Below are 13,058 nucleotides of genomic sequence, written 5' to 3'. Positions count from 1 at the left end.
AATTATTTATTTATTTATTTATTTATTCATTTATTTATGGCTGTGTTGGGTCTTCGTTTCTATGTGAGGGCTCTCTCTAGTTGCGGCAAGTGGGGGCCACTCCTCATCGCGGTGCGCGGGCCTCTCACTATCGCGGCCTCTCATTGCGGAGCACAGGCTCCAGGCGCGCAGGCTCAGCATCTGTGGCTCACGGGGCTAGTTGCTCCACGGCATGTGGGATCCTCCCAGACCAGGGCTCGAACCCGTGTCCCCTGCATTGGCAGGCAGATTCTCAACCACTGCGCCACCAGGGAAGCCCTGTTTAATATTTTTATCAAGCTAAATTAAGGTTTATTCAGGGAATTGCAAATATAGAATTATCTGAAAAATGTTACCTGCAAATTTATTAATTTGTGGCTTTATTAGACTTTTTCACATCAATGCCTGGTATGCATGCAGTACTACGAAAGGGTCAGAAGAGGGCGCCAGTGCTTTGGAGGTGAGCCTACTGCCAGGTTTGCTGCTGTGATGGTTTTGGATGGAGGTGGCAGGTGTGGGAACCAGGGAACCAGGGAACCAGGCAGTTGGTTACTGATAATGCGAGCTTGTCACAGTCTAATAGATGACTTCTTCCCCTTGGCAATCCATCCTTCTCTTTGTACCCCCCTCTGAAATAGTGTTCTTATTAGCTAGGTCTCACACAGATGGGCTTGTGATTGGTTTCTTGTACCATAGAGAACAAACACTGTATTTGTGGTCATTCTTGGATGGTTTTTATATTTGTTTTTAGGACTGAGTTTCAGCAATTACCCCTGTAAGTTATTAGGACAACTGCTCAAATATGAGGGTCTCATTCTAAAAGATAACAGTAGAAAAGCTAACTTCCTTTTGAATTTGGGGTGATTATATGAATGTTATATGCCTGTTTATCAGGATTTGCTTTTTTTTCTTAAATTACTCTGGTGACACTTGACAAGGCTCACTTTTTCCAAAGCAGCTTTCTCCTGTTGGATCCCATAAAAGACAGTTTGAACCAGCTCTTTGAAAGTTCTCATCTATTTCTATAATTGCTATATTTCTGTTCCTATAATTGCTCTTTTTTAAAAAAATAAATTTTATTTATTTATTTATTTATTTTTGGCTGCATTAGGTGTTCGTTGCTGCACGCGGGCTTTCTCTAGTTGGCGGTGAGCGGAGGCTACTCTTTGTTGTGGTGCACGGGCTTCTCATTGCAGTGGCTTCTCTTGTTTCAGAGCACAGTCTCTAGGCTTGCAGGCTTCAGTAGTTGTGGCACGTGGGCTCATTAGTTGTGGCTCGCAGGCTCTAGAATGCAGGCTCAGTAGTTGTGGTACACGGGCTTAGTTGCTCCGCGGCGTGTGGGATCTTCCTGGACCAGGGCTTGATCCTGTGTCCGCTGTATTGGCAGGCGGATTCTTAACCACTGCGCCACAAGAAAGCCCCCTATAATTTCTCTTAATTGACCTCATCCTCCTCTCTGAAGCTACCCTAGACTTTCGTCCAGCTCTCAAATCACTAAATTAAGCACATATGAAAAAGAACATGGATTCAGCAGTTTTTTGTTTTTTGTTTTAATTTTAAAATTCTTTAAGGAAAAACGGGATGAGGGAAAAGACCTGTTTTTTTTCCTGTTCAAGGTCCATGGTATGAGGTCCTTCTGTGTTGGGCAGTGTACAGTATATAGTATCTATGGAATTACTCCTGTTTTATGAACATCTCCTTTAATCTGTTGACCTTCACAGAGGTGGTCTGGATTTAGTAGCACTGTGGTCAAAGTATGGGCTTGTCAGACCTGGGCTTGAAATAGCCTTCTACATTTATTAGTTATGTGACCTTGGATGAGTTATTTTACCTCTGTAATCCTCCATTTTCTCATCTGTCACTGAGAATAATAATAATACCAACTTCCTAAGGTTAGAATAGATGTTTAATGTGGCTAGAATAGATTTTTTAATTATGAAGTTCTTACCTGAATTTGGAGGTGAATATTAAATATCAGTGGGTTTAAAATATCGTCGCTGGTTTTTTTAGATGATAACTTTGTAGGCCCCCCCCACCCTTGTACAGATAAACTGTGCACTGTTGAATGACACATCTCTGCCTGTGGCCTTTTGCAAGTTTCTCTGAGCTCTTCAACCTTTTGTTGGAATGTCAAACAGAACTCAGTGCAGTTTGTTGAAATAGCCTTTTATAAGGTCTGCTTGTGTACATTCTCAGTCTCATGACCCAACGCCCTTCATTCATCCTCCTTTCTAGATGGGAACAGTGGGAGATGTGGTGATAGGAAATTATACTTAGTGATCTTGGGCAAGTCACTTAGTTTCGGCTTTGATTTCCTCAGCTTTAAAATTAGGAGTAGTTTAGATTATTTAATTTTTTAAAAATTTATGGGGACTTTCCTGGTGGCACAGTGGTTAAGAATCCGCCTGCCAAAGCAGGGGACACGGGTTCGAGCCCTGGTCCGGGAAGATCCCACATGCCGCAGAGCAACTAAGCCCGTGCGCCACGACTACTGAGCCTGCGCTCTAGAGCCTGCGAGCCACAGCTACTGAGCCCATGTGCCACAACTACTGAAGCCTGTCCGCCTAGAGCCCGTGGTCTGCAACAAGAGAGGCCACCGCAATGAGAAGCCCGCGTACTGCAACTAAGAGTAACCTCAGCTCGCCACAACTAAAAAAAGCCCGCACGCAGCAACAAAGATCCAACACAACCAAATAAATTAATACATAAATTTAAAAAAAATTATGAAATATAGGAAAAATGCAGAAAACAATATAGTAGACAGTACTCAGATTTAACTTACATTTATGTTTGACCACATTAGGTGATCTTTAAAGGTCCTTTAAAAGAAAAGTTTAAAAAAAAAAGCTCATTCTAAACTAAATATTCAGTAAAAGCAGAAACTTTTGTTAGAATCTCAGGTTTTTAGAACTGGTTGGGGCTAGGAAGAGGCTAGGAATAAATATTCGGAAGCTGTCATTATGGGGGTAGTGGCTAAAGCCTTAGGGATGAATTGGTTTCTCCAGGGGAAGGTTGTGTAGAGTGAGATGTAAAGAGGGGGAAATGACAGAGGATCCAGTGAAGAAAACTGAAATGGTGTGGTCAGAGAGTTAGAAAGGCAGTGAGTCATATAATCGCAAAAGAAGAATTATAGGAAACATGCCATTGTTACTGGCATGCAGTTACTAGTGCTCTTGTGCTTTTAGGTAGATCTGTTTATTGATGTAAAACAAAAGAAGGTTAAGATGGGTTGAGATAACTAATACTTTTGTGATCAGAAGTAAAAGGCCAAAAGAGCAATGTAGCCATTTTTCTGTTCATGTCCATTGGTAGAGAAAGTCTTGTGGAGGAAAAACATTCTGATTTTGTTGAAGTTGGCATAACCTGTTTGCCACAGACCTTGATGCTTGGCAAGCTGGTTAGATGCTGTTCCTTCAGCTCAGTTGATGTGAATAAACAAGGTCTTATTCCTCCTGCCAAGAATGGTGTTAGGGTGATGACTGTGTGTCCTACTAGTCTCCGAGGGATTTTCCTGAATACGTTTTTTGTGGTTTGCAAAATACGGACCTCACGCAAAATTATACTCTGAATTTAGTTCACACCAAACCAAAAGATCAGTGTAGAATTCAGAGCAATTAATCTAGTAGTAGCAAAGTGGTTTTTGTGGTTATTTTTATCTCAGATCTCCAGACCAGCCCATTTAAACTCTGCATTGCATGAAAAAGCAGACCAAGAAAAAGTGTACACAGCTGATTTGAATTGAAAAGATCACTTAGTAGGGCTTCTCTGGTGGCGCAGTGGTTAAGAATCCGCCTGCCAATGCAGGGGACACGGGTTCGATCCCTGGTCCAGGAAGATCCCACATGCCGTGGAGCAACTAAGCCTGTGGGCCACAATTACTGAGCCTGCGCTCTAGAGACCACGAGTCACAAGTACTGAAGCCCGTGCACCTAGAGCCCGAGCTGCACAACGAGGAGTAGCCGCCGCTTGACGCAACTAGAGAAAGCCATGCAGCAACAAAGACCCAATGCAGCAAAAAATAAATAATAAATAAATTTATTTTTTTTAAAAAAAGAAAAGATCACTTAGTAATTAGGCTGTGGGCTTGGGTAGTTTCTGTGGCTAATATTTGTGATATGAAATATTTTTAATGTCAAAACCTGCATTTTCCACTGCAATAACACCAAAGGTTTGTATGTTTGTAACAAGAGTTTTCATTCTTTACCTTTTTCAGTCACCAATTCTTGTGGGTCTCATACCTGACATGCCCTCAAATCGGCATGCGGGTATTTATGAGTGGTTAGTGCAGGCCCATTTCCAGGTCACTTAGCAGAGTCAGGGATCTAACATAAAAGTGCAGCTGGGGCATCTGGGTACTTTTGGTAAAGAAGCAACAAATATGAGACCTCACAGTTATTATCCTGAGACATTGGTCCCATCAGAATGAGAAACATTTAGAAGTGATGAGGGACGTTTTCCTGCTGCATTCTGATTCCTGACCCACAGATGGAAAGCCTTTCATTTTTCTGAAATTAATGCTGAGAAGGACTGAGAGACAAGGCAGTTCAGGCTTATCTACAGGTTTAAATGTCTGGGCTTTTGACTTCTGCAATAAGAATTTAATAGTGTATTTCAGGGGTATCGGGTAAAATGTTTTTAAGGTGAGTTGCTTTGTTTTTTCGCTTGTGGTTATTGGAATATATAGAATACATATTGGAGGTGGAATATATAGTATACAGAATACAAATTAGAATGTAGGAATTAGGTAGAAATGACTTGGCATGAGATTTATTTATTTTTAGATTTGTGGCATGTGTACTTTCTAAGACTTTGACCTCTTTAACTGTGCAGCGGGTCAGAGGGTTCATGGAGAGCTCCCTCTTGACTCGCCCTGACTGATGGATGCCCTGTAATGGGTTCACTAATAGGAACCACATCTGATACTGTCAGATGGGACTAGTAGCCATGTAGGCGGGCTGGAGCTGAGCCTCAACAAACGCCAGGTGGATAGGGGTCAGTGAGTTCTTCTGGCATCTCGACAGCCTGGTCGTTGAATTTCCTGTTCACAAGCATCTTCGCTCTGTGGTGGCAGTTCTTTTCTCCCTGTTGAATATTCAGTCTGTTCTGACATTTCCCTTCTGGACCTTTTTTCCTTCTTTGCATAGTGGAGTGTTTCTGATTTTAATAGGTAGATGAAGGAAAACTGGGGGTAGCTTCAGGAATTTTGTCACCTTGCACCTTAGAAAGGACCATTGGAGAACTCAGCGGTGATCATGTATTCCATCTTTGTTCTGCATTGGATTTTGATTCTTGCTCTGAGCTCTCTAGTGCTGAATTCAGGCACCAAAACTGGAAATTTGTAATGTAACATCTTTTGGATTCGCTGGGCTTGGCTTATTGTAGTTCTACTGTTTGTCAGTAAAACGCTTTTTTTTTTTTTTTTTTTTGGTCACTGCTGAGTAATCTTTTCTTTTTCCTCGTCTTTGAGGAAAAATTTAAGTAGATTGTCTATCTTTACACATGTCAAGTTTCCATTTCATATACTATTCATGGGAAGAACTCATTTAGACCTTCTTCAGTTGCTTTCATTAGCCGTTTATAATTTTCAGCATACAGAGCCTGTACATGTTTTGTTAGATTTATACCTAGGCATTTAACTTTTTTGGAGTGATTGTAAATGGTCATACATTTTGAAAATTGAAGTTCAGTATTGCATCACATTTAATTTTGACCAGTTGACAAAATATCAACATTTAAAAAAGCTAGTGTAGGGACTTCCCTGGTGGCGCAGTGGTTAAGAATCCACCTGCCAATACAGGGGACACAGGTTCGATCCCTGGTCCAGGAAGATCCCACCTGCTGTGGAGCAACAAAGTCTGTGCGCCACAACTACTGAGCCTGCGCTCTAGAGCTCGCGAGCCACAGCTCCTGAGCCTGCGTGCCAAAGCTGCTGAACCCCATGCGCCTGTAGCCCATGCTCCACAACCAGAGAAGTCACTACAATGAAAAGCCCGCACACTGCAACGAAGAGTAGCCCCTGCTCGCCGTAACTAGAGAAAGCCCATGCACAGCAGCGAAGACCCAGCACAGCCAAAAATAAAAATAAATAAAATAAAAATTTAAAAAGCTAGTATAAATATGCCTCTATTTTCCTTAGTAGTATTTTTACTAAGAACCATTTCAGGCACTTAAAATATAGGTAAAATACTAAAACATTTTAATATGGTAAATGACGTGTAGGAGTTTTGAATTTTAACGTAGTTGGCCTTACCAGTACTTTTTCTTTATGATGTATCCTTTCTGGGTCTTTAAAAAAAAAAAAAAATCCTTCCATGCTGCCCTGTCTTAAAAGATACTTAAAAAGTATCTTTCCTGGGCTTCCCTGGTGGCACAGTGGTTGAGAGTCCACCTGCCGATGCAGGGGACACGGGTTCGTGCCCCGGTCTGGGAGGATCCCACGTGCCGCGGAGCAGCTGGGCCCATGAGCCATGGCCACTGGGCCTGCGTGTCCGGAGCCTGTGCTCCGCAACGGGAGAGGCCCCAACAGTGAGAGGCCTGTGTACCGCAAAAAAAAAACCCAAACAAACAAACAAAGTATCTTTCTTTCTAAAAGTTTTAAAGATCTGCTTTTTATATAGAGAGCTTTAATTCCTCTAGAATTCATTTTTGTGTATGATATGAGTCAGAGTTCTTCCCCCCTCCCTCAGTATGGGTAGCCAGTTGTCTAAAAACAGTTTGATACTCTGCCCTTTCCTCACTGATTACAGTGTCACCTCTGTTTATATGTGTGTGGGTCACTAAGTGGTGTGAGTGTGTGTGTCTGGGCTCGCATTTCCGTGGCAAATGTCTGTTGGTTTATTCCTGTTCTAATACCATGCTTTCTAATTTTGCTTACTTAAAAAAATCAAATTTATTGACATCAAATAAACTGCATATATTCAAAATGTACAGTTTGTTGAGTTTTGACACACACCTCTGAAACCAATGGCACGATCAAGATAAAGAACACTGTCCCCTGAGTTTTCTTGTACCTCTTTGTAACCCCTTTCTTCTGCCTCTCCCTGATGTTCTTCACTCCTCCCCACTTCCTCCCTCATATCCAGGCAACCCTTGGTCTGCTTTCTGTTACTGTAATTAGTCTGCATTTTGTAGAGTTTTACATATATGAAATCTTACAGAATTAGTGGTTAAGAGCTTAGGATCTGAAGACAGACCATTTAATCTTAAATCCATGCTCTATCACTTATTTTTAGCTTTGAGATCTTGGGTCTGCTTTCTTCTCAAAGTACCAGTTTTGCCGGTTACCATGGGAAATTGAAATTTTCCACAGGGAAAATACAAGGGAAGAAAATACGATGCTTGAGAATAGAATCCTGAGGACTTTTGATATGCTGTGTATGTGGTTGGCAAGCATATACATGACCATGTGCAGGAAGGTTCAGAAGTCTGAGGGTAGAATGAAGAAAACTGTTTAATACAGAAGTAAAGGTCTGTAAAAATAAACATGACTGGAAAAAAAAAGATGATGTGAGGCTGTATTTGAAATGATTGCTTAGGCTGGGAGAAAAACAAATAAAACCAGAATGGAGGTGAATAACAAAAAGTTAGGGATGATAGATCAGAGGTTATACTTTGGACAAAGAGTAGATTTAGTAGGCATAGAAGAAAGGAAAGAACCGTGTTTCAGAAATAAGATTTTCAGAGTTTGAAAGTTCTTAGGTGGATCTTTCCAGAATGTAATAAGGTTTACCCTGTATCATTAATTAAAGAAGAATAGAGGAAAATTAGAGGTGCAAGAGTATTTATTGAGGGGGCAGTGGAACTTGTGCTGACGAATTATAAATGAGACCTGAAAAGACGGCTTCCCCAATTTCTGGCCTGGTGAGACTGGTGGCATTGAGGTGGTTGAGAGAAATACAGTTTAGCAGAATGAAATGTTGTTTATTTACATGTTTTTCCTCTCCAGCATGGTCCAACGTAATTTGTAAGTACATTATGGCTTATCTATATCAGTCTCAAATGAGACTGGTCTCCTAGGAAATTTTCCACAATACTTATTGAGCAGTAAGTACCACTAAACATACAGTACTGGTTCTCAGATACCTTATTGTTTTGATATAATATAGTTTCAATATGTTATTGATGTAATAATATAGTTATGATATAATGTAATAATAATATTTCCTGATGTTTTGGTATTCTCTCTGTGAGTCATTACCCATATTACCTATTTTTAAAAATAAATAAATAATTAATCGTTGGGCTGCGTTGGGTCTTCGTTGCTGCACGTGGGCTTTCTCTAGTTGCGGCGAGCGGGGGCTACTTCGTTGCGGTGTGCAGGCTTCTTATTGCAGTGGCTTCTCGTTGCGGAGCACGGGCCCTAGGCACACAGGCTTCAGTAGTTGTGGCACACGGGCTCAGTAGCTGTGGCTTGCAGGCTCTAGAGCGCAGGCTCAGTAGTTGTGGCGCATGGGTTTCGTTGCTCTGCAGCATGTGGGAATTTCCTGGACCAGGGCTCAATCCTGTGTCCCCCTGCATTGGCAGGCGGATTCTTAACCACTGCGCCACCAGGGAAGTCTGACCTATTTTTTCTTTGTGGGTTATTCTACATTCAGACAGGAAAAATAATATAGTATAAGTTCAAGATTAAAGATATTTTGTAGAAACATACTTGTTATCTTAGATGTGCATTGTCAGTGTGGTAGCCACCAGCCACATGTGGCTATTGAGCACTTGAAACATGGCAAGTCCAAATTGAGATGTGACATAAGTGTCAATTACCATATGCATTGGGCTTTGAAGACTTAGTACAAAACAGAAATGTAAAATAGCTTGTTAATAGTTTTTTTATATAGACTATAGGTTTGAAATGACAATAATGTGTATATATATTAGATTAAATAAAATATATTATTAAAATTAATTTTACCGGTTCCTTTATCACTTTTTAATGTGGCTGCTAGAAAATTAAAAATTTCATAAGTGGCTTGCATGTATGACTCATGTTATATTTTTGTTGAACAGAAAGAAACCCACCTCCCTGTTTTTCTGTAATCAAATGTGTAACTATTTGCTGAACTATAAATCCTTAGTGGGAAAGCAAAAAAACAAAAGAATTTGGTGTGTGAGTATGTTTAATGAAATTTGCTGTGAATAGATTTTAAAATAAGTACAAAATGCCAATGGCATTCTTCATAGAACTAGAATAATTCTAAAGTTTGTATGGAAACACAGAAGGCCCTAAATAGCCAAAACAGTCTTGAGAAAGAAGAACAAAGCTGGAGGTATCATGCTACCTGATTTCAAACTATATTATAAAGCTACAGTAATCAAAACAGTATGGTACTGGCACAAAAATGGATACATGGATCAATGGCACATAATAGAGAGCCCAGAAACACATCCACATTTATATGGGCAATTAATCTATGACAAAGGGCCAAGAATATACAGTGGGGAAAAGGCAGCTTCTTCAACAAACGGTGTTGGGAAAACTGGGCAGCTACATGAAAAATAATGAAACTGGACTGCTCTCTCATATCATGCACAAAAACAAGTTCAAAATGGATTAAAAGGACTTCCTTGGTGGCACAGTGGTTAAGAATCCACCTGCCAATGCAGGGGACACGGGTTTGAGCCCTGATCCAGGAAGACCCCACATGCCACAGAGCAACTAAGCCTGTGCACCACAACTACTGAGCCTGCGCTCTCGAGCCCACATGCCACAACTGCTGAAGCCTGTGTGCCTAGAGCGCGTGCTCCACAACAAGAGAAGCTGCCACAATGAGAAACCCGCACACCACAACAAAGAGTAGCCCCCGCTCGCCACAACTAGAGAAAGCCCACGTGCAGCAATGAAGACCCAACGCAGTCAAAAATAAATAAATTAATTTAAAAAAATAACCGAAAAACCAAAATGGATTTAAGACTTAAATGTGAGACCTGAAACCATAAAACTTCTAGAAGAAAATATAGGCAGTACCCTCTTCAACATCAGTCTTAGTAATTTTTTTTGGATATGTCTCCTCAGGCAAGGGAAACAGGCAAAACTAAACAAGTGGGACCACATCAAACTACAAAGTTTTTGCACAGCAAAGGAAGCTATTAACAAAACAAAAAGACCACCTACTGAATTGGAGAAGATATTTGCCGATAATATATTCAATAAGGGGTTAACATCCAAAATATACAAAGAACTCATACAATTCAACATAAAAAAAAAAAAACTTGATTAAAAAACGGGCAGAGAGGGCTTCCCTGGTGGTGCAGTGGTTGAGAGTCCACCTGCCGATGAAGGGGACACGGGTTCGTGCCCCGGTCCGGGAGGATCCCACATGCCGCGGAGCGGCTGGGCCCATGAGCCATGGCCGCTGAGCCTGCGCGTCCAGAGCCTGTGCTCCGCAATGGGAGAGGCCACAGCAGTGAGAGGCCCACGTACCGCAAAAAAAAAAACAAAAAACACAAAAAACGGGCAGAGGATCTGAGTAGACATTTTTCCAAAGAAGACATACAGATGGCCAACAGGCATGTGAAAAGATGCTCAACATCACTAATCATCAGGGAAATGCAAATCAAAACTAAAATGAGATATCACCTCACACCTGTCAGAGTGGCTATTATCCAAAAGACCGAAAGTAACAAGTGTTGGTGAGTCTGTGGTCTGTGGAGGAAAGGGAATCCTTGTGCACTGTTGGTAGGAATGTAAGTTGGTGCAGCCACTGTGGAAAACAGTATGGAGAGTCCTCAAAAAATTAAAAGTAGAACTGCTGTATGATCCAGCAGTTCACTCTGGGGGTATTTATCTGAAGAAAACAAAAACACTAATTATAAGAGATACATACACCCCTATGTTCATTACAGCATTAATGAACCAAGATATGGAAGCAACCTAAGTGTCCCTCAGTGGATGAATGGATAAAGAAGATGTTGTCTGTGTATGTGTATATTATTATTCAACCATGAGAAAGAAGGAAATCCTGCTGTTTGTGACAACATGGATGGGCCTTGAGGACGTTATGCTAAGTGAAGTAAGCCAGACAGAGAAAGCCAAATACTGTGTGATTTCGCATATATGTGGGATCTAAAAAAGCAAATGAACAAACATAGCAAAACTGAAACAGAATTATAGATATAGAGAACAAACAGGTAGTTGCCAGAGGAGAGGAGGATGGGGAGAGGAAAGAAATAGGTGAGGGAGATTAAGAGGGACAAACTTCCAGTTACAAAATAAATGAGTCAAGGGGATGAAATGTACAGTGTGGGGAATACAGTCAGTAACTGTGGAATATTATTGTGTGGTGACTTATTGTAATAGACTTTTTGAGATGTATAGTAACATCAACTTACACTGTTGTGCTTCAGGAAGTAACATAGGGCTGTAGGTCAGTTGTACTTGAAAAACAAACAGACTCAGAGCAAGAGACCAGATATGTGGTTACCAGAGGTGAGGAATCAGGGGAGGGGAGATTGGATGAAGATAGTCAAAAGGTACAAACGTCCAGATATCAAGTAAATAAATACTGGGCTTCCCTGGTGGCTCAGTGGTTGAGAGTCCGCCTGCCGACGCAGGGGATGCGGGTTCGTGCCCCGGTCCGGGAAGATCCCACATGCCGCGGAGCGGCTGGGCCCGTGAGCCATGGCCGCTGAGCCTGCACATCCCGAGCCTGTGCTCCGCGATGGGAGAGGCCACAACAGTGAGAGGCCCGCGTACCGCAAAAAAAAAAAAAAAAAAAAAAGTACTGGGGGTGCGGTGCACAACAGGAAAAGATAATCAGCGTGGCTGTGTGTTGTATGTGAAGGTCAATGAGGGAGAAAATCCTAAGAGTTCTCGTCACGAGGAAAAGGTTGTTTTCTATTTCTTTAGTTTTGTATCTGTATGAGACAATGGATGTTCACAAAACTTACTGTGATAATCAGTTCATGATGCATGGAAGTCAAATAATTATGCTGTACACTTTACACTTACACAGTGCTGTATGTCAGTTATATCCCAAAACTGGAAGAAACAATAAGTACTAATATTAGGTTTCTAATTCTTTTAAAATTATATCTAATGGATGGTATTCAACTTTGGTGATACAGGTACCTGGATGCCACGCTTTAGCTGAGTGGTCTTGAGCTCTGAAAGTAGATCTTGTTTTGCCTTCTACAGGATCTCTAAGTGCAGTACGGGATTGTCAGCTGCAGCTAGATTGTATTCTGCGATACAGCGGGTGTCATGTGCGGTGACGCTTATGTTTTTCTTTCTAAGTTTGGATTTTCTAAAGCAGCGTAGCATCACTTGGGAACTTGTTAGAAATACTGATTCTTGAGCCCCAACCCTGCCAAATTAGAAACTGGTGGCTTGGCCTGGCATATTCTGTTTAAATCCTCCAAATGATTCTAAAATTTGAGAAACATAATAGATTATACCACTTTTATAGGAGTAGCAAAGCTCAACCCCTTTATATAAATTCTCCAATTTTGTCCCCTTTATTCAGATCTATTTATTTTGATTACACTGTAATTTAACGGATGTAAATTTTATTATATTATGGAAGTGCTCACAAAATTTTAGGGTTTTCATTTCTAAATAGTCACAGTTGTATTTAGAGTGGTATTTTATTTGATTCTAATGAAAGTTTACTATAAAAGTATCATTTAGGCAACTGTGCACATCTATTTGGAGGGAATTACGTTCCTTTCTTTTCAATTAATCGTTTGTAAAAATGTTATATTCTTAGGTGGATGCTCTGCGGTTGCGTTTGGAAGAGAAGGAAACCATGCTGAATAAGAAGACAAAACAAATCCAGGACATGGCTGAGGAGAAGGGGACACAAGCTGGAGAGATCCATGACCTCAAGGACATGCTGGATGTGAAGGAGCGGAAAGTTAATGTCCTTCAGAAGAAGGTGAGGTGCAGGTGTTCTGAGCCCAGGGCCCCGCATCAGACCCACGTCCTCATTCCTACCACTGAGTTGCACCTAAGTGCTGTCAGAGTTCCTCTGTCATTCCTCTGTTTATAGTTTTGCCGGTCGTAATTGAAACCATTGCTGCAGGAGGTAGACTGTGAGAACTGTTCT

General features: G+C 41.2%; 1 protein-coding gene across 5 annotated transcripts in view; it reads left to right on the top strand.

Annotated features, from left to right (window-relative positions):
* The window catches only part of ERC1 (ELKS/RAB6-interacting/CAST family member 1), a 388,457-nt gene that overhangs the window by 107,584 nt on the left and 267,815 nt on the right, over positions 1 to 13,058 (top strand). For all 5 annotated transcript variants that reach the window (XM_081249168.1, XM_081249164.1, XM_081249165.1 and 2 more), the window contains exon 8: positions 12,720 to 12,887. In XM_081249168.1, coding sequence (XP_081105294.1) covers positions 12,720 to 12,887 — 168 coding nt within the window. The remainder of the gene's footprint in view (positions 1 to 12,719; positions 12,888 to 13,058) is intronic.

Source organism: Mesoplodon bidens (assembly GCF_964165515.1).
Source record: "Mesoplodon bidens genome assembly, chromosome: 11".
Taxonomy (NCBI): Eukaryota; Metazoa; Chordata; class Mammalia; order Artiodactyla; family Ziphiidae; genus Mesoplodon; species Mesoplodon bidens.
The sequence above is the reverse complement of the archived record's forward strand: the minus strand, read 5'-3'. Positions and strand labels throughout refer to the sequence as shown.